The sequence below is a fragment of the Pipistrellus hanaki genome (genome assembly GCF_964339955.1).
Source record: "Pipistrellus hanaki genome assembly, chromosome: 18".
In the NCBI taxonomy this organism is placed as follows: Eukaryota; Metazoa; Chordata; class Mammalia; order Chiroptera; family Vespertilionidae; genus Pipistrellus; species Pipistrellus hanaki.
In genome coordinates this window covers 30,390,285-30,410,040 of record NC_140520.1, presented here as the reverse complement: position 1 = coordinate 30,410,040, position 19,756 = coordinate 30,390,285, and the positions used below count along the sequence as shown (strand labels likewise).

The 19,756-nt window shown below is 41.4% G+C and overlaps 1 protein-coding gene across 2 annotated transcripts in view; it reads left to right on the top strand.

The window, feature by feature from the left end:
• CR1 (complement C3b/C4b receptor 1 (Knops blood group)) overlaps nucleotides 1-19,756 on the top strand; it is a 60,860-nt gene that overhangs the window by 4,392 nt on the left and 36,712 nt on the right. For both annotated transcript variants that reach the window (XM_084865292.1, XM_084865291.1), the window contains exons 2-8: nucleotides 6,410-6,586; nucleotides 7,682-7,781; nucleotides 10,946-11,031; nucleotides 16,573-16,965; nucleotides 17,694-17,870; nucleotides 17,967-18,069; nucleotides 19,521-19,606. In XM_084865292.1, coding sequence (XP_084721418.1) covers nucleotides 6,410-6,586; nucleotides 7,682-7,781; nucleotides 10,946-11,031; nucleotides 16,573-16,965; nucleotides 17,694-17,870; nucleotides 17,967-18,069; nucleotides 19,521-19,606 — 1,122 coding nt within the window. The remainder of the gene's footprint in view (nucleotides 1-6,409; nucleotides 6,587-7,681; nucleotides 7,782-10,945; nucleotides 11,032-16,572; nucleotides 16,966-17,693; nucleotides 17,871-17,966; nucleotides 18,070-19,520; nucleotides 19,607-19,756) is intronic.

Here is a 19,756-nt window from a genome sequence, read left to right as displayed (position 1 = left end):
TTCCTCACCATACTGCTCTCCTTCTCTCCCCCAGAACTTTTATCAACATCCTTCAAAGTTATTGTTTACTTCTTTTATTATTGTCTGTCACTCTTTCATAGAAGACAAACTCCATGAGCTCGAGTTTTTGTATGTCTGAAATGTCTTGTAGATCTGTTTTGATTTTAGCAATATCAGAAGCATCTGGAAGTGTCTGGTGTTTGTTAGATGTTAAATACCTTTTGAAGGGAATGTAGATCCCTCAGGTGACAAAAGACATGTCAGTGCAAGATCACCAACTGGCAGCTTCTGTCTGTGTTTTCTCTGAACTGCTGAGTTTTCCATCTTCTAATTTGGAGCTAAATATAGGCTAAAAGGTTGGCTTTCCGGGAACATAGTGTGGGAGGAACTAGGAGGCCCACTGGTTAGTGTGCGAGGTTCACTTCATCTTCCAGGCTCAGTTGCAAGGCCTCTTTTTTTTTTTTTTTTTCTTTCTTTCTTTTTAAAAAATATATTTTATTGATCTTTGACAGAGAGGAAGAGAGAGGGACGGAGAGTTAGAAACATCGATGAGAGAGACATCGATCAGCTGCCTTCTGCACATCCCCTACCGGGATGTGCCTGCAACCAATGTACATGCCCTTGACCGGAATCAAACCTGGGACCCTTCAGTCCACAGACCGACGCTCTATCCACTGAGCCAAACAGGCTTAGGCTGCAACGCCTCTTTGAGCATGCTTTCCAAATCTGGATTACTGAGGGTACATTTCTCAAGCAAGGAAACCCTCGTCTCCATAAGAGTAAAATAATAGCCTCGTTGTTCTTGTTTTGAAGAGCTGTAAATAATTCTTAAATGCGATTCAGTTATCCCTTTCTCTGGAATTTACCTGAAGACCTCAGACTGAATGTAATGGATTCAGGACCACATGTGTCTGAGGTTTTCCATCATACAAGACTGTGTGATTTCAATGATGCCTTCTTCAGCTGGTGCCAGAGAATTTGAGGCCCTGATAACATGTACTGGCAGCACTCGTTCCATTATCTCATCCATTTCCAGTATCAAACAAACAGTGTCTCCGTGCCAGCCATTTCCTTAAAACTCAGTAGGTCTCAAAGTGGCTTGTGGACCACCGGCATCAGAATCCCCTGGGAAGCCTGTTTAAATGCAGATTCCTGTCCCCGCCCCTTCTTTCTGAATCAGAATATTATTTTGTAGGGTCTCAGTGATTCTCTTGCATATTGACCACCACCATTGACAATTTAGTCAGACAGCCAACCATGTATTCAGTTATTTAGAATTTTACACTGATCCTTAAATATAAACATATGGTCTTTTGGGGTTATATGACAGACAAGGAAAAGAACTACAAGAACTCATTATTTCTTAAAAATTTTCTACTTTTAGAGGGGCCTTTGATAGTCAGGGTATTGCTTCTGGGGAGGCCATTTTTGCAGCCATGGGTACTGCTTCTACACCAATGAGATAAGCATAGGGAATTACGCTTTCTCGCCTCTATTGGTAAACTTGAAAAATCTGGCTTATCTTCACCATCCATGATCTCTCTTAGAGAGAGAGAGAGAGAGAGAGAGAGAGAGAGAGAGAGGGAGAGAGAGAGAGAGAGAGAGAGAGAGAAAGTGAAAGGATACTTACCCTCTCCCCCAAAATTCACACAAATAAATTTCATACAAAAAAGTAAAAAAAAAAATTTTTTTTAAATGGTGGAACTCGGGAGGCCAGCCGAGCGGAGACATTGGGTGGTGGTGAATATGTGCTTTTCATATGATGGAGGCTTTCTTGATCATGGATGGTGAAGATAAGCCAGATTTTTCAAGTTTAAAGGAGGAAATTGCTTATTGGAAGGAACTGTCCTTAAAGTATAAACGAAGCTTCCAGGCAGCTCGGAATAAGCTAGTTGAATTTCAGGAAGGAAGCAGAGAATTAGGAGCAGAGTTGGAGGCACAATGAGTACAGCTGAACAAAGAAATAGAGACTTGGAAGCTGAAAACCAAAGGCTGAAATATAAAGTGGGAGCATTACAGGAGAAACTAGAATATGCACTGAGCTACAAGCAGGTCTTAGAATTAGAAGATGATTTAAGCCGAGACCGGTTTGGCTCAGTGGATAGAGTGTCGGCTTGGGGACTGAAGGGTTCCGGGTTCCGTTCTGGTCAAGGGCATGTACCTTGGTTGTGGGCATATCCCCAGTAGGGGGTGTGCAGGAGGCAGCTGATCGATGACTCTCTCTCATCGGTGTTTCTGACTTTCTGTCTCTCTCCCTTCCTCTCTTTACAAAATCAATAAAAATATATTTTTAAAAAAAGAAGAAGAAGATGATGATGATGATTTAAGTCAGACTCAGGCCACTAAGGAGCAGTTGCATAAGTATGTCAGAGAGCTGGAGCATGACCGCCTAGAGTGAGCATCCATAGTTTCACTGAGAGACTTTAAAGGCTAAGTCAGGCCATTGAATGGAATGCATTTTTAGAAAATGAACTTGATGAAAAGGAGTCTTTACTGGTCTTGTTATTCTAACAATTCTCCAGATTGGTGGACACCTATAATCAAAATGTCTTTATTTTGTGTGCCTTTTTTTTTTCTTTCTACTCTTAGACCCTTAGTGTCAGAAAGGTGTGGTAATGAATGGAGAATTAAGGCTCTATTTCTATCAATATAGCATGGGATATTCTTTCAAATCAGGATGAAAGAAAGGTAGAAGTCTCACTGTCAGTGAGTCTACATGGGTCTAATATAATACCAAAAATCTATTTAGGGAAAAGACTGTATAACATACTTAGGAAAAGCTGTTACATGAAAGGCAATGTGCTTTGGGAGCTGCATTTTATAGATCATTTGGAGGTGAGCTAGATTTCTGGCACTCAAGTCACAAAAGTCCTTAAGAGAACTGCAGAACAGTGAATGGCATTTCTGTAATATCATCCTCTGATGTCCTTAGCCTACATGTCCTATTATCCAAGCTCATTACAATGGGGTATTTCAGCTTTGAGCTCCCAGCATAATTGAAAATGAAGTAAAAGTATCTTTATTTATTTTTTTAAATAAATCTTTATTGTTCAGATTATTACAATTATTTTTCCTCCTCTCCCCCCCTAGCTCCCCTCTACCTGGTCCCCACTCCACCCTCTGCCTTTAACTCCCCCCCCCCCCCCCCCCCGCGCTGTCCTCATCCATAGGTATATGATTTTTGTCCAGTCTCTTCCCATACCCCCCACACAGATACCCTTTTCCCCCTCAGAATTATCAATCCCCTCCCATTCTATGCCCCTGGTTCTATTATATTCACCAGTTTATTCTGTTCCTCAGACTTTTTAATTCACTTGACTTTTAGATTCACTTGTTGAATATTACTTGCTACTCCCATCTGGCTTGCATAGTTTCTGTTGAGAAATCAGCTGATAATTGTATGGGTGCTCCCTTGTAGGTAACTAACTGTTTTTCTTTTGCTGCTTGTAAGATTCTCTCTTTGTCTTTTGCTCTTGGCATTTTAGTTATGATGTGTCTTGGTGTGGTCCTCTTTTGGATTCCTTTTGTTTGGGGTTCTGTGCACTTCCTGGACTTGTAAGTCTATTTCTTTCATCAGGTGGGGGAAGTTTTCAGTCATTATTTCTTCAAATAGGTTTTCAGTGTCTTTCTTCTTCTGGCATCCCATAATTCTGATGTTGGTATGCTTGAAGTTGTCCCAGAGGCTTCTTACATTATCTTCAACTTTTAAGATTCTCTTCTCTTCTTGCTTCTCTGGAAGAGTGTCCTTTGTCTCTCTGTATTCCAAATCTTTGACTTGATTCTTGCATTCTTCTAGTCTGCTGTTGGGAATCTGTATAATATTTTTTTATTTCAGTCAGTGTTTGTTTAATTTCTAGTTGGTTTAATTTCTTTTTCATATCCTTGAGGGTCTCATTATTTATCAGCCCTTTCTAGGAAATTCTTGAAAAACCTTATAACTGTGGTTTTGAACTCTATATCCAGTCTTTTGTTCTCCATTTCTTTTGTTTGAGATCTCCTTCCTTTTCTCGGCATTTTCGCTGCTTCCCTGAGTTGGTAGGGTGGCTTTATGTGTTAAGGTGTCCTATATGGTTCAGTGGGTCAGCCTCCCAGTTATCTGAGGTGGACATTCTTGGTGCACCCCTTTGTGGACCATGTGTACACCTTTGTTGTAGTTAAGTCTTAATTGTTGTTGGTGTCACTGGGAGGAATTGACCTCCAGGCCAATTGGCTGTGAGGACCTGCTGTGTCTATAATGGGAGAATTGCTATGCTGGAGACACGTTTATGGGGGAGGACTTGTTCTCATAGCGCTTTGGTGCTCACTGAGTCTGTCTCCTGAATGTATCCCTGATGAGATTAGTTGAAATCTGTTGTCATCTCATACCAACCACTAGATACACTAGTTTCCAGATCTCCAATGGGGTGCAGTTCAGCTACTGTCTGAGGCTATCCAGCAGGAGCTATCACAAGAACTACAGTTTTCTCCTCTTTGCTTGGGATTTGGTGGTTTTGGAGCAAGAGCTGCAGTTTATTTCGGTAAGCTGCCACAATATAGGCCATTTATATGCAAAAGCAGCTGTGTGGAGCTTGGGTGGGTTTGTAGAATGTGTGTGTGGGGGGGGAGGGGCCGGGGCCTGAGGGCAGGCGGAGTTTCAGGACATCACTAGGCTGGGATGTGGCAAACAGCAATGGCTGCCGTCAGCCATCTCTGCCTTTCCACGTTTCCATGTCCCTGAGTTTCCAAGTCCCCGTGTCCCCACGCTCCAGTGCAGTAAACAATGATTGTTGCGCACACCTCTGCAAAAAAGTCACCCTCATTTTTAGACCCAATGGCCGACAGACCAGCTTCTCCCCATAGACGTCTGGATCTCCTGCGTGACCCCAGAAACTGGATTTCAAAGTGATTGGGAGCTTGTTTCCCTTTGGGTTGAAAAAAAACCCCACACACCCAGTTGCCCACCACCAGCCCGATTCGCGTGCCTCTGTACCTAGGCTTTTCAGCTTTTCAGAGCTTGTGCTCCTTTCTCTTTCAGCCAGCTTTCCTGTGGTTCTGGGTGATAGACGTTTTGTCTTTTAGTTGTAGTTTTGAAATTATTGTGTGAGACAGCAGATTAGTTGTTTACCTACACCACCATCTTGATTTTTCCTCAATAAACTTTTTGAAAGGTAAAATAAAAATAAGTACAAATCAATAAATTTAAAAGTTGATTACTTAAAGCCTAGTAAAATTGAGTAATTGATTTATTGGTCTCAATCTACCCTCCATTATTTAAATTAAGTAATAAGGTGTGTAGAAAGAAATGGAAGATTAACCAAAACAGAAGAGAACCTATTTCTAATGTAAAATACTTTTCTAATAGATATTTCTTCTATTTCTAATGTAATAACATTAGAGGCCCAGTGCATGAAATTCATGCATGAGTGTGTGGGGAGGTGTCCCTCAGCCCAGCCTGCCCCCCTCACAGTCCAGGAGCCCTCGTGTGATGTCAATTGATGGCTTAGGCCTAATCCCCAGAGCAGCAGTCAGACATTCCTCTCACAGTCTGGGCCTAAGCCAGCCGTCGGAAATTTTTAGCTCTGCTGTGGAGGAGGAAGAGGCTATTGCCTCCGCCACTGTGCTCACCAGACATGAGCCCAGCTCAGGGCTTTTGGCTAAACATCACTTCCCCAGGGGAGCTCACTGACCACCAGGATGCAGCTCCTGCATTGAGCATCTGCCCCCTGGTGGTCACTGCACATAATAGCAACCAGTCGTTCCACCATTCAGTCTATTTGCATATTAACCTTTTATATTATATAGGATTGTTTAACTCGAAATGGTATTTTTATTAGTTTAAATTAAACCTTTAGAAAGAAGTGACTGAGTCTAATATTTAATTCAAGATATGCATTATAAAATATAGGCCCTTATAAAGCTTAGTTGTTGAGCTTGGTTGGCAACATCTTTTAACAGTTGTGACACTACTGAAGGCCAGAGAAGAGGCTGTTGTTCTTTAGGTCTGGGTGGTCTACTGCGAATGAAGATAGATGGTGAAATGCAAGCATGCTGCTTATTATACAAGAGGATGGGATAAATGAAGCAAGAATGTTCTGATTGACTAAAATGTGAAGCTATGAATTAGTTTTTCCTTCAGAGAAAGAACAGATAGATTAGAGATATAGATAGATGAAATAGATATAGATTAGATATAAATGTGTATTGGTATAGATATAAATATATCCTAATGGCCTTCAAAATAACGGGAACTTTTAAACTGCATAGATGCTGTTTTAAAAAACTCGTTTCTAAAGTTCCTGCTAAGGGAAGCAATCTTTTTTACCAGTATTAAAGTGTTCATTTTCTTCTTCAATCGCATCTATGAAACATATTGGAGGTGGAATCGAAGTTCCCTCCTTGACTTTGATGTCCCTGTGATCTTGGTCTTCAGGTCAATGTCAAGCTCCAAAACGTTTAGAATCTGCCATGCCTACAAGACTGACTGATGAGGTGGAGTTTCCCATTGGAACATCTTTGCAGTATAAATGCCGCCCTGGTTACCAGAGGAGAGTTTTCTATATCACCTGCCTAAGAAACTCAGACTGGTCAAGCCCTCTAGACTGTCCACGTAAGTAACTGGACTGAGAACTCCTCTGTATCAGTGAAACACCCCTAAGAACTGACGCAATTGTTCAAGTTTGGGAATGAAAACCTCTATGACTTGTAAGTTTGCCTCATTAGTAGGTGAGAGAGTGGTTAGGTCATATCTTCCTACTGCTTTGAATTCCTGGCACCTTCATTAAAAGTTCATTTCATAAGAAACTGTCATTATAGGGCATGAGAGGGGAAATCTCCATTCACTAGGCTAATGGTCGGCAAACTCATTAGTCAACAGTACAAGTATCCACAGTACAATGATTGAAATTTCTTTTGAGAGCTGAAAACCGACATCTGCGCATGGGCCACAAAGTTTCAATCGCACTGTTCGTGTGTGCCCGCCCATGGTATTTTGTGGAAGAGCCGCACTCAAGGGGCCAAAGAGCCTCATGTGGCTCACCAGCTGCAGTTTGCCCACCACTGCTCTAGGCACCTGCCATTTTCACAACTGAAACTGATATATGACTCAGGAAAGGGAAAAAAAAAGTGAGAACAAAAGCCCTGACTCTGAGACCATTACACTGATTGAATCACAGAGTAAACACTTTGGTAACAAATAAAGTTTACATTTTCCTGCAAGGCATGAGATGAGGATTAGATAGAGCTGGAGGGGAGGTCTTTTTAAAAGTGGTGCTTAGATAATAAAGAACATTATAAAACAATGAACGAAAAAATAAAGAGCCAGTAAAGCAACAAACAGACTGTCAAATTACAGTGGGAAGGTTAGGGAGATATGGGGGAGGTAAGAGATCAACCTAAGGACTTATATGCATGCATATAAGCATAACCAATAGATGCAAAACTCTGGGGGGTGAGAGCATGTATGGGAGTGGGGGTGGCAATGGTAAAATATGTACACATATAATACCTTAATTTAAAAAAAAGAAAAAAAGAAAGTGGTGCTTAGTAGGTGGCTGATTTTGAGATGGTCTTATGAAATTCCCCAATGTGGCACAATCTGTAGGACTACAAATGTTCTTCAGTAAGCTACAGCCCCATTGGGTCTTTACTAAGAGAAGTTCAAGGAATTCTACCCCAGTCCTCAACTTCTGCTTCTTTCCCATAGGTAAATCATGTGAAACTCCTTCAGAACCCATAAATGGCAAAATGGAAATAAATGGAGAAGCCAAGTTTGGAGCAGTTATTCATTATTCTTGTAATGAAGGGTGAGTTTGCAGTAGCATTTGGGGGGTGGGGGTGGGGGAAGGGTGACAGTCCAAAAATTGTAACACCTATTTCTAAACAATAGCATTAGAGAGGAGAGTCAAACTACCTATCCGTTCACACAAACCAATAGGATTTCTAAGTGGAAATACCCTTGAAAGGATTAAGCATATATTTCAAAAATAGAAAAAAAAAATCTAGAGAATGGGGGTGGGGTGGGGAGGGAGGTGCCTGTTGCACACCATATTAATGCACATGAAACAAGTGAAGAATTCGTTAGATGGGAGGACCAGCTCTCTACAGAAGCAAATGCAACAAACACTGGTTGACCCACAAATATGTTCTCCCCGCAAAGCCACAAGAGCTGGGGATGGTGGATTCAGGGGGAAGTGGGAGTGATTTGTTTGGAGGATGGAGCAAGTGTGAGGAATGGGCAGATAGAATTGCAATAGCACCTCTCCAGAAGCGCTCGCAGTGCAAGCATCATGCTGTGGACATATTCTTGGCATATCTTTGGGGGAGGCATCCCATTTAAGAAAGAAGTAGGGAGATTGCTTCAACTTTTGCTTTGTTTTTTGTTTTGTTTTGTTTTTTGTTTTTGTTTTTGCTTACTTAAAATACATACAAAATAATATACGTGAACAATTAAAATAGCGGTAACAATAAAATGAGCTCCAATGTGTAAACTATTCACCTTAAGAAATATTACTAGTACCTTTGGAGCCTCCTGTGTATCCTTCCCAATTCTCATTCCTCCACCACCACAAACCTCTCCAGAAGTAAGCACGATTTTGAATTTTATGTTTTTTATTCCCTGGAGTTTCTTTTTTTTTTTTTATCTTTTCCTATGCATAATCCTATATATTTTTTTAAAATACATTTTTATTGATTTCAAAGAGGAAGGGAGAGAGAGAAACATCAATGATGAGAGAGACCCATTAATCAGCTGCTTCCTGCACATCCCCTACTGGGAATCCAGCCCACAATCCACTCATGTGCCCTGACTGGAAATCGAACTGTGACCTCCTGGTCATTTTTCTGTACCTTTCCCATTTTTTTCTACAATGAAAAGCTATTGACTTTTATAACCAGCTTCTAAAGAGTTAATACTGCAGCCTCCAGTTTCAGGACAAGACGGGAAGACTCACTTTTCCCTGCCTGTCTCTGTACATATAATTAAATAATAACCTGGAAATAGTTCAAATGCAACCATTAAAAGGAACACAAAATTTGGAAAGAGGTGGGTGGTCTAAGGACCAAAGAACTTAAAGAATGACATAACTTGTGAGTTCGTAGGCTTTCTCTCATACTGGCTGCTGTGCTGGAAAGGAGTATAAGCAGGAAGTAGCAATAGGTAGAGAGAGAGATCCAGAGAGAGAGAGAGAGAGAGAGAGAGAGAGAGAGAGAGAGAGAGCAGCTCTCTGGTCATAGGACTGGGAAAGAGGGAGCCAGGTAGAACATAGTAGTGAGACCCATGCTTAGTGGCAATGGTGGTGCAATCTGCACATGTTAGCAGCATAAGCAGAAATCAGGGATGGAGGGAGGCTGTCCTTCCCACGTCCCACACCCATGTCCCACACCCATGAAGGCAGCAGGTCCACAGAAAAGAATAGCTGTGTCCATAGCAGATTATTCTGGGTGGTATCTCGGAGAAACCTCCCATGCCCATGTCTCCTGGTCCTCTACCCAGCAGCAAAAGACAGTCTAGATAAATGTCTCCTCCTGTTGGCACCAACACATATGAAGTGAGAAGCTCATCCTCACTAGAAAGCCAGAGAACAGGCCAGAGAGTTTATTCTTTGTCTCGAGGGATGGACATCCCCCATTCCCCATCTAGTGATATCAATCAGCCCAGCAGAGCACCTTCACTCACACCGGCAGCAGGGATACATCCAGAACTTAGCAGAGCCAGAAGAATGAAGGAAACCAGAATGGCATTGTAAGGCTCAGAGGCTGAGTTTTCATTGGAACTAAAACTTACAAAAGGAGGAGAGAATCTACCCAACAACTATATAACATCCACTGCTGTCACACTTTACATTTATCTCTGATTGGCTTATTTTGCTGTTTGAATAAAGCTTGCATTGCCAAATATATGTGTGTGTGTGTGTGTATACATACATATACACACATAGCTTGCATTGCCAAATATGTGTGTATACATACATATACACACATGTATACATACATATATAGACATATATGAATGTATATATGTATATATAAACACACTAGAGGCCCAGTGCATGGATTCGTCTGGTACATGGATTTGTGCACTGGTGGGGGTCCCTCGGCCTGGCCTGCTCATTCTTGCAATTCAGGATCCTTCAGGAGATGTGAGAGAGTTGGTTTTGTCCTGATCCCCACAAGCCAGGTCAAGGAACCCCACTAGTACATGAATCCGTGCACCAGGCCTCTAGTATGCATATAAGATCTTTGGTTAATCTCTTCCCACCCTCCTGCCTTCCTCCTTCCCTCTGAGATTCATCACTCTGTTCCATGTTTCTATGCCTGTACACTGAGCATCTGCCCCCTGGTGGTCAGTGTGTGTCATAGCTACTGGTCGAACAGTCAGATGGTTGCTTAGGCTTTTATATAGAGAGATGGCATTGTTCCAACTATACCAAATAACACTTGACAATTATTTGATATTATTTGTCTTAATTTGTAATAGTATCAAGTTTGGCCCTAGCTATACCAACTCTCGTGAATGGCCCAGCCCAGCATTCTATCTCTATACAGAGCTTCTCTTGAAGGAAATATAAATGCCATTAAAATTTCCAAATTTTATGGCACACTTTAAACAGTTTGGGGCATACTAATTAAGTATTTCTGCCTTTAATATTTAAAATATGAGATTAGTGTTCAACTATCTTTGTTCTGTTTGGATTTCTTTTGGTTCTACTTTGATGAATCTTATTTACCTTAAATTTACATAAAAATGTATCTGAAGTTGATAAAGAAGAGAGATTCCATCCAGTTTAGAAGGTATAAAGGAGAAAATTTACAAATCCCAATACAGACATAAAATTGATAGATTTTTAGAGAAATTGATAGTTTGACAGAAGGAAATTATTGATATGAATTCTTCAATATGGTGGTCGCTTGTAAATAACAATCTAAGCAGGGACACTAGAATGTAACATGTATTATTCTTTGCCTCTAGATACCAACTCATTGGTGAAACTTCTAATTATTGCAGCATCGTAGGCAATACTGTTGCCTGGGAAAATCGAGTACCTGTTTGTCAGAGTGAGTTGAAACCTTCTTTTCTCTTACCTTTACCAGTAGAGTCTAAGTTTCCACCTGAATTTATAAAAATTTGAATTGAATTCCTTTTATGCATTCAGTTCTTCAGATAGTTAAAGACAGCGCTGCTGTCCTCAAAGTACTTGTGGGTTTCCCGGCAACTGTTTAAGTTCTTCCTTATCTCGGGATGTGCCTTTTGTGAATCTGGGGATTTAAAGGCATAAAAGCCTCTAAAATGTATTTCTACTTCAGTTAATTTGGAATTGTGTTGGTTCTACCATCCCCAGTATAATAACCATTCTGCTTGGCAAATAAATATAGAATGATAAAGCTATGCTCTCCAAGATTCATGAAGCTATGGAAGAATCAACACCCTCATGTTCGAGGGTTCAACAAACCCTCTTGAAAGGCACCATCCTATCTAATAAAGAGGGAATATGCTAATTGACCCTCGAGCCATCACAAAGGTGGTGGTACCCACAGCCAATAAGGAGGGAATATGCTAATTTATGGCCACACCCTCAAATATGATGGTGCCCACAGCCAATAAGGGAATATGCTAATTGGTTGCCACATCCTCAAAGATGGCAGCGCCCACAGCCAATGAAGAGGGAATATGCTAATTGAATGCCACACCTTCAAAGATGGCAGCACCCAGAGCCAATAAGGAGGGAATATAATGCCCTCTAAGATGGTAGAGCCCACAGCCACAAGATGGCAGCACCCAGTCCCCTTAGCCCCACCCCTTAGCAAGAATTTTCATGCACTGGGCTTCTAGTGTACTATAAGCCTCAAAAGTACTACAAGACCTACTTCTCAGAATTCACACTGAAGAAATAAACACAGCTTTCTGTAAGGAGTTCACTGTAAATTTGTCATTGCTGCATTCTTTATAATAGTGAAATTGTTCCAGTGACCTAAATGTACTACATGTTTCAAAACATGATTTAGAAAGAATCTACCAGAAGGAAAGAAACATGATAAAATGACTACATAGAATTTCCTAAGGAACATAAAATAGCCATGCAGCATTAGAAGAAATAATCTGTACACTGGAATTCTATTCAGCCATAAAAGAAAAATACATTGGAGAAGCACTTAATGACATATAAAAATGTTTATTATATCTATCTGATGTGGGGGGGGGGGATCAGATGACAAAACAGTTTGTATGGCAATAGCTCTTTTATACGCATATAAAAATACGCGTATTTTTATATTTTCATCTTTATCTCTATTCTGTAACCATTTTTATATCCCAACCCTGGTAACTGGTTTTGAGCCTCTTTGGTGAAGGCTGAGGGGGTAAGGGGAGGTAGTTTCCTATGCCTTTTGGCTGTGTAGCAGGATGCTTCCTCAAGAAGATCCAAACTCCCATCTCTGGGACATTGAGCTTATACCTGTTTGTAGTTTCCATGGAAAATTGCTGGGATGGGGAAACAGAGTGGGGAAAGTCTGGATTAACGTTTACAAGGTATATTTTGTGGTCTGTTTCCCTTTTATGGTATAGGTAAGTGATAGGTATGGCTAAGTGGCTAGTCATCAGTCTTTGCAGGAATGTCCTTGGTTCCGGGGTCCCACCCTCATGGTCTGCTTGCATCTTCATGTCGAGCAGCACGGAGCAGGCCCCTGGCTTCACTTTGTTTGGCTTCAGTTCATTTATATCGTTTTCCTGCCCCTCTCCTCTATGAATAGGATGTCTTCTGAGGGATGTTAGTAAAGTTTTGGTCTTTCCACTTCACCGGGCATGGTCCACACTCAAACCATCACATTGAATTCAGACTCTCACTTCTTTGGGTGCATTTGTACCCTGGGACAAATATTGGAACAAATTTGGAAGCGGAACTACTATCAATGTTAGGAAATGAGAGATTTGTTATGAAATTAGACCTTGCTGTCTGAGGAGCTGCTCTAAAAGCTGAGAAATACCTCTCATCAGGTGCCAGGAGTTGGCACTTTCAGGAAGCTAGCTAAGCTCACCTGGCTGCTGGCCTGGAGCTGGGAAGGGCTCATGCAGGGAGCTGTCTTGTTGGCTTTTCACAGCTGCTGCTGCTGTCAGTTTAACGGGGATGCATGTGACCTTGGGGAGGAATCAGAGCAGGTGAGCGGGACCAGCATTTGCAGAGAGCTGGATGCAAACATAGGGAGAGCAAGAACAAACGGGGGGTCCCTGGCTTCTCTGCATCTGTCCCCTCATCACCTCCAACGGAGAATGACCTTCAGAGGAGAATGGCTGTTGCTTCACTTCTGCCTCTCAAATTTCAGGCCCATTTCTCAAGCTCCAACCCTAACCTAGAACCATGAAGGCAAAGTACTTCTGGGGAACCTAGTTCCAATTAGCCTGGGTGACACTGTACAAAACCACTGGATCAGCGGTTCTCAACCTGTGGGTCACAATGCCTTTGGGGGTCGAACAACCCTTTCACAGGGGTCGCCGAAGACCATCGGAAAACACAGATACGATTCATAACAGTAGCAAGATCACAGTTATGAAGTAGCAACGAAAATAGTTTTATGGCTGGGAGTCACCACAACATGAGGAACTGTATTAAAGGGTCATGGCATTAGGAAGGTTGAGAACCACTGCACTAGATAAATAAAACTTTTATTTTTTTCTTCCCCCTTTCCCCCCTCCCTCCTGGCCCATCTCTATCCACCTTTGTAGCTTTCTCTGTCTTCTTAAATTATTATTAGTAACTTATGTTTTTATTTATGTCATTTAGATTTTCAAAATGTTTAACACATTTGTCTACAGTTTCATAAATAGTCTCATGTATATGTAATATATTCAAATTTTATTTCTTACTGCTGTATATCTGTGTTGTCTCTCCTTATATTTTTTTAAATTGATTTTTTAAACTTTATTATTGAGAGTATTACAGATGTCCCCCTTTCTAACCCTGTTACCCCCCTTCACCTGGTTCCTGACCCACCCCAGACTTTCACCACCCTATTGTCTGTGTCCATAGGTAATGCAGAATGCATATAAGATCTTCGTTTAATCTCTTCCCTCCCCTTCCTCTGTCTGTTCCATGTCCTCATGCCTCTGATTCTATTTTATTCATCAGTTTATTTCGTTCATTAGATTCCTTCTTTGTTTATTTATTTTATTTTTTTCTTTATTGATCAAGGTATTACATATGTGTCCTTATCCCCCCAGTGCCCACCCCCTCCCCACCGCCACTCATGCCCTCACCCCCTGGTGTCTGTGTCCATTGGTTAGGTTTATATGCATGCATACAAGTCCTTTGGTTGGTCTCTCTCTCTTACCCCCACCCTCCCCTACCTTCCCTCTGAGGTTTGATGGTCTGATAGATGCTTCTCTGTCTCTGGATCTGTTTTTGTTCATCAGTTTATGTTGTTCATTATATTCCATAAATGAGTGAGGTCATGTGATATTTATCTTTCTCTGAGTGGCTTATTTCACTTAGCATAATGCTCTCCAGTTCCATCCATGCCAATGGTTAAGGATTCCTTCTTTTTTACTGTAGCATAGTATTCTATTGTGTAGATGTACCACAGTTTTTTAATCTATTCACCTACCGATGGGCACTTAGGCTGTTTCCAAATCTTAGATATGGTGAATTGTGTTGCTATGAACATAGGGCTGCATATATCCTTTCTGATACCAATATCCTTTCTAGTTTCATGGGATATATTCCTAGAAGTGGGATCACTGGGTCAAATGGGAGTTCCATTTTAGTTTTTGAGGAAACTCCATACTGTTTTCCACAGTGGCTACACCAGTCTGCATCCCCACCAGCAGTGCACATGGGTTTCTTTTTCTCCACATCCTTGTCAGCAGTGGTTGTTTGCTGATTTGTTGATGATAGCCATTCTGACAGGTGTGAGATGATACCACATTGTCATTTTGATTTGCATCTCTTGGATGATTAGTGACTCTGAGACTGTTTTCATCTATCTCTTGGCCTTCCTTTTATCTTCTTTTGGAAAATATCTATTTAGGCCCATTGCCCATTTTTGATTGGATTGTTTATTTTTCTTTTGTTAAGTTGTTTGAGTTCCCTGTAAATGCTGGAGATTAAACTCTTATCGGTGATAAGATTGGTAAATATGTTCTCCCATGCAGTGGGCTTTCATGTTGTTTTGCTGATGGTTCACTTTACTGTGCAGAAGCTTTTTATTTTGATTTAGTCCCATTTGTTTATTTTCTCTTTAGCTTCCATTGTTCTAGGAGCTGTATAGGTGAAGAAATTGCTTCAGCATATGTCTGAGATTTTGTTGCCTGTAGATTCCTCTAGTGTTTTTATGGTTTCCTGTCTTATGTTTAGGTCATTTATCCATTTGGAGCTTATTTTTGTATATGGTGTAAGTTGGTAGTCTAGTTTCATGTTTTTTTGTTTTGTTTTGTTTGTTTGTGTGTGTGTTTTTTGCATGTATCTGTCCAATTTTCTCAAAACCACTTATTGAAGAGACTATATTGATGCCATTATATGTTCTTGCCTCTTTTGTCAAATATTAATTGAGCAAAGTGGTTTGGGTTGATTTTTGGGCTCTCTATTCTATTCCATTGATCTATGTGTCTGTTCTTGTGCCAGTACCAGGCAGTTTTGAGAACAGTGGCTTTGTAATACAGCTTTAAATCTGGTATTGAGATCCCTCCTACTTTGTTCTTCTTTCTCAGAATTGCTGCAACTATTCAGGGTCCTTTTTTATTCCAGATGAATTTTTGAAGAGTTTGTTCTAGGTCTGTGAAAAATGCCATTGGTATTTTAATGGAGAGTGCATTGAATCTGTAGAACACTTTGGGTAGTATGGACATTTTAATGATGTTGATTCTACCAACCCATGAACATGGTATGTTATTCCATCTGTTTATGTCTTCCTCTATCTCTTTTTTCAGAGTCCTGTAGTTTTCTGAGTACAGGTTTTTACCTCTTTAAGTTTATTCCTAAGTATCTTAATTTTTTTGGTAAAAGGTATTGCTTTTTTAGCTCATTTATTTTGATTTTTAGATTCAACTATTGATAGATATGTATTTGTTCCTATTTGATTGTTCATATTTTTTTATCTTTTTTTTTCTTTTCCCTCTTCTTCTTCTTCCTCTTCTTAAAGAACACCCTTCAACATTTCATTTAATACTAGTTTGGTGGTGATTAACTCCTTTAGCTTTTTCTCCTTATATATATATTTTAAATTATTATTAATAAGGGTATTTTGATTTTATTTTTTTAAAGCTATACTGGTCTCATAACAAAAATGAAAATTAAGAAGGCAGTTGGAAAAGAGTAGGAGGAAAACTGTGTAAACTATGATATAATATTATTGAAGAGTTATTTGTAATGAAAAGAATGTGAATTGTATTACTATATGGATATGTTCATAGGAAATAATCTAAGTAGATAAAGCAGAATTATGCTTTTCATTATGCCCACATAAATTACAACTTTGGAAAACTTAATCTACCTGTTAGCAAAGATGAAAAGCAAATTAGTGTAAAAATCATAACCATTTAGTGACATTGGATTGCTCTCAGTAATTACTTCAACTCATTGTTATTTCAATGGCTTTCCCTTTTCCCAGGAATTCAATGTAAGCCACCACCAACCATCGACAACGGAGATTTCATCAGCAACAGCAGAGACTATTTTCCATACGGAATAGTGGTGACCTATCACTGCAATCCTGGGATTGGAAGAGAAAAGTTTGTACTGGTGGGCGAAAAGTCCATATATTGCACCAGCACAGGTCAAGTGGGCCGCTGGAGCGGCCCCGCCCCTCAGTGCATCATACCTAACAAGTGCACGCCTCCGCACGTGGAGAATGGCATCAGGGAGTCTGAGAACAGAAGCTTGTTCTCCTTAAATGAAGTCGTGAGCTTCAGGTGTCAGCCTGGCTTTGCCATGCAAGGTCCATCCCGTGTGCGCTGCCAGCCCCAGAACAGATGGGGGCCCGAGCTGCCCAGCTGCTCCCGGGGTGAGTCTGATTGAGGCTCCGGGGGGGCCTGCGGGTGCCAGGAGCTGTGCGAGGACCCACAGTTCAGTGTTTGTTCTGGGAGGGAGATGTGTGGGGAGCAGTGTGAGTATGTTTTCTAGGGATGATGCAGGAAGCATGAAAGGAAAAAGGGGTGTGGGTGCCCGCACTCCTGTGGGTGTGCCTTCATCCTGAGAAGCAAGAGCATAATTCATCAGGGAAGGGGGCATTTGGGATGCTCCTCCTGAGCAGTTCTCAGGGCAAAGCACCAGCTCTCAGTCAGAGAGAAGGGTTTGAGCCTTCTGGTCAGCTGTGTGATGAGTACTGCCTGTGCATCCTCTATCAGCTCTTGACAATCTTCCTTTGAAAGATGCTATTCTCTTATCAGTGTTTCCCAAACTTCTCTCATGATGAGAATCACCTGGTGGAGTTGTTAAACTACAGATTCCTGAATCCCAACTAAAAAGTGCTAAACTAGAATTTTTGGGAACATATAGGTAAAATTGTATACTTAACTAGTAGTGCTATAAGCTAGTTTGGGAAACACTGAATTCTAAGAGGTTGAAGAAATCATCCAAATCATGGGCCAGGAATAGAATGCACATGCGTCAGGCCCTTTGCTAGACCGGAACCCTCTACTTATGAGTTCCTGACTCTTTGGATGAGTTAAGATTTAGCAAAGAATATTCAACCCATCACTGACAGGAGCGTTGTGCCTGCTCTTTCCCCAGTTTGTCAGCGGCCTCCAGAGATCCTGCATGGCCAGCACAGCCCCAGCGACAAGGACAGCTTTGCCCCTGGGCAGGAAGTGCTCTACAGCTGTGAGCCCGGCTATGACCTCAGAGGGGCTGCCTCTCTGCGCTGCTCGCCCCAGGGAGCCTGGAGCCCAGCCGCCCCCATCTGCACAGGTGCCCACCCTCACTCCCCCCCCCCCCCACCCTTTTGGCAGATGAATGTCTCTGCACCTCCCAGGGCAGTCTCACTCCTCATTTGTTTCTCTCCAGTGAGATCATGTGCTGCCTTCAGGGACCAACTTCCTAATGGCCGTGTGCTCCTCCCACTGAACTTCCAGCTTGGAGCCAGAGTGTCCTTCGTTTGTGATGAGGGGTGAGTGTGAGCTTGCCGGGCTCCCTGGACACTACATTTGGAGTTAGAAGTTAATTCAAAAAGGGGAGGTTTGGTGTGGCTAAAAAATTAATGCAGGGGATTGCATCTTGGAAGCGTGTAAGGAAAGTAAGAGTAAGGAACAGATGAAAAAATAGCATGCGATATGAAGGAAAAATTGGGACATAGATGAAATGGCAGGTATAAAGACAAGCACAAGGACAGTTTATGAATATATATATATATATATATATATATATATATATATATATATATGATGCATTAATTGAATAAAATAATATTTCCAAGCAGAAAAGAAGAAGTAATTTGGAGAGTCCCACAAAAAATGTGATATGTGAAAAGAAGCGTACTAAAAATAATTAAGATTATTTAAGTCATTTTTCCCCATCAAAAGAAAGATTTGTGATAAGAGTAAAAGCATAAGAATGGGTATTTTAATCTAAGCATGTATCTTCTGGTTGGTGATGTGCTTGGGGCTCTGAAATGGGTCACATTGGCTGGTGAACGTTTTAGATAAGGACATTGTTCATGTTAGCCTGGTGCTCTTCCTAGTGTGCTCATCTCTGCATGGGAAGGATCCAGTGTGAGCAAAGAAGCACCTGACCTCAGACTGTTTCAAAGAACCCTGGCAGGCACCCAGTGACAGCACCCACTAAGATTTAGGAGCCATCGGGGTCTCACATGCATCGACCATTCTGGATGATCGCATACAAAAGTCATTTCTGACCTCCTTTTCCTTCTCCTAGAGCAGTGGTCGGCAAACTCATTAGTCAACAGAGCCAAATATCAACAGTACAATGACTGGGATTTCTTTTGAGAGCCAAATTTTTTAAACTTAAACTTCTAATACCACTTCTTCAAAATAGACTCACCCAGGCCGTGGTATTTTGTGGAAGAGCCACACTCAGGGGACAAAAGAGCTTCATGTGGCTTGCAAGCCGTGGTTTGCTGACCCCAGCCCTAGAGTACTCAAACTTACTCAATAGCCCAATGTGCCTTCTTCACAGCCAGAGAGACAAAAATCCAGTTACTCTCTGCTTTTTCCATCCAAACTGGGAACTGTTTTGCTCGCTGTCCCAGTATCAGGGTTAGGAGAATTAGGAGTCCGTTGCATAGAAGACTGGGTATCCCATATGACGAGGACATTTACCAGGTTGATCATGGGATGATCAGCTAGAGATTCACTTCTCAGAATTTGGGTCCTGGATCAAGGAGATGGCTGCTACACAATGACTGCCTTCTTAGTTCAGCCTGGCACTATAAGTTATGTGGCCAACTAACCGTCCTCCCTAACTGGAGGCTGTGATTTGTCCAGATCGATATGGCCTCCAAACTTCTGCCACCTGTGGTTTCGGATGCTGAGGTTTTTGGCAGGGCCTCAGATTCTTGCAGACTGAGACAGCTCACCTGTGCACTACCATTTTCTCCTTTAGATTCCATCTACAAGGCAGCTCTGCTAGCCATTGTGTCTTCGTTGGAATGGAGAGCCTCTGGAATAGCAGTGTCCCGGTGTGTGAACGTGAGTAGAAGGAATAACACTTTTGGACAGTTCCTCCCTTAATGTATTTAGTATTTTGACGTATGGCAACCCCAATATGGTTTTTCTATTTTCTAATTTGAATTATTGGGAGATAGTTGCTTTTTAAAATAGTGTTCATTTATGACCAAT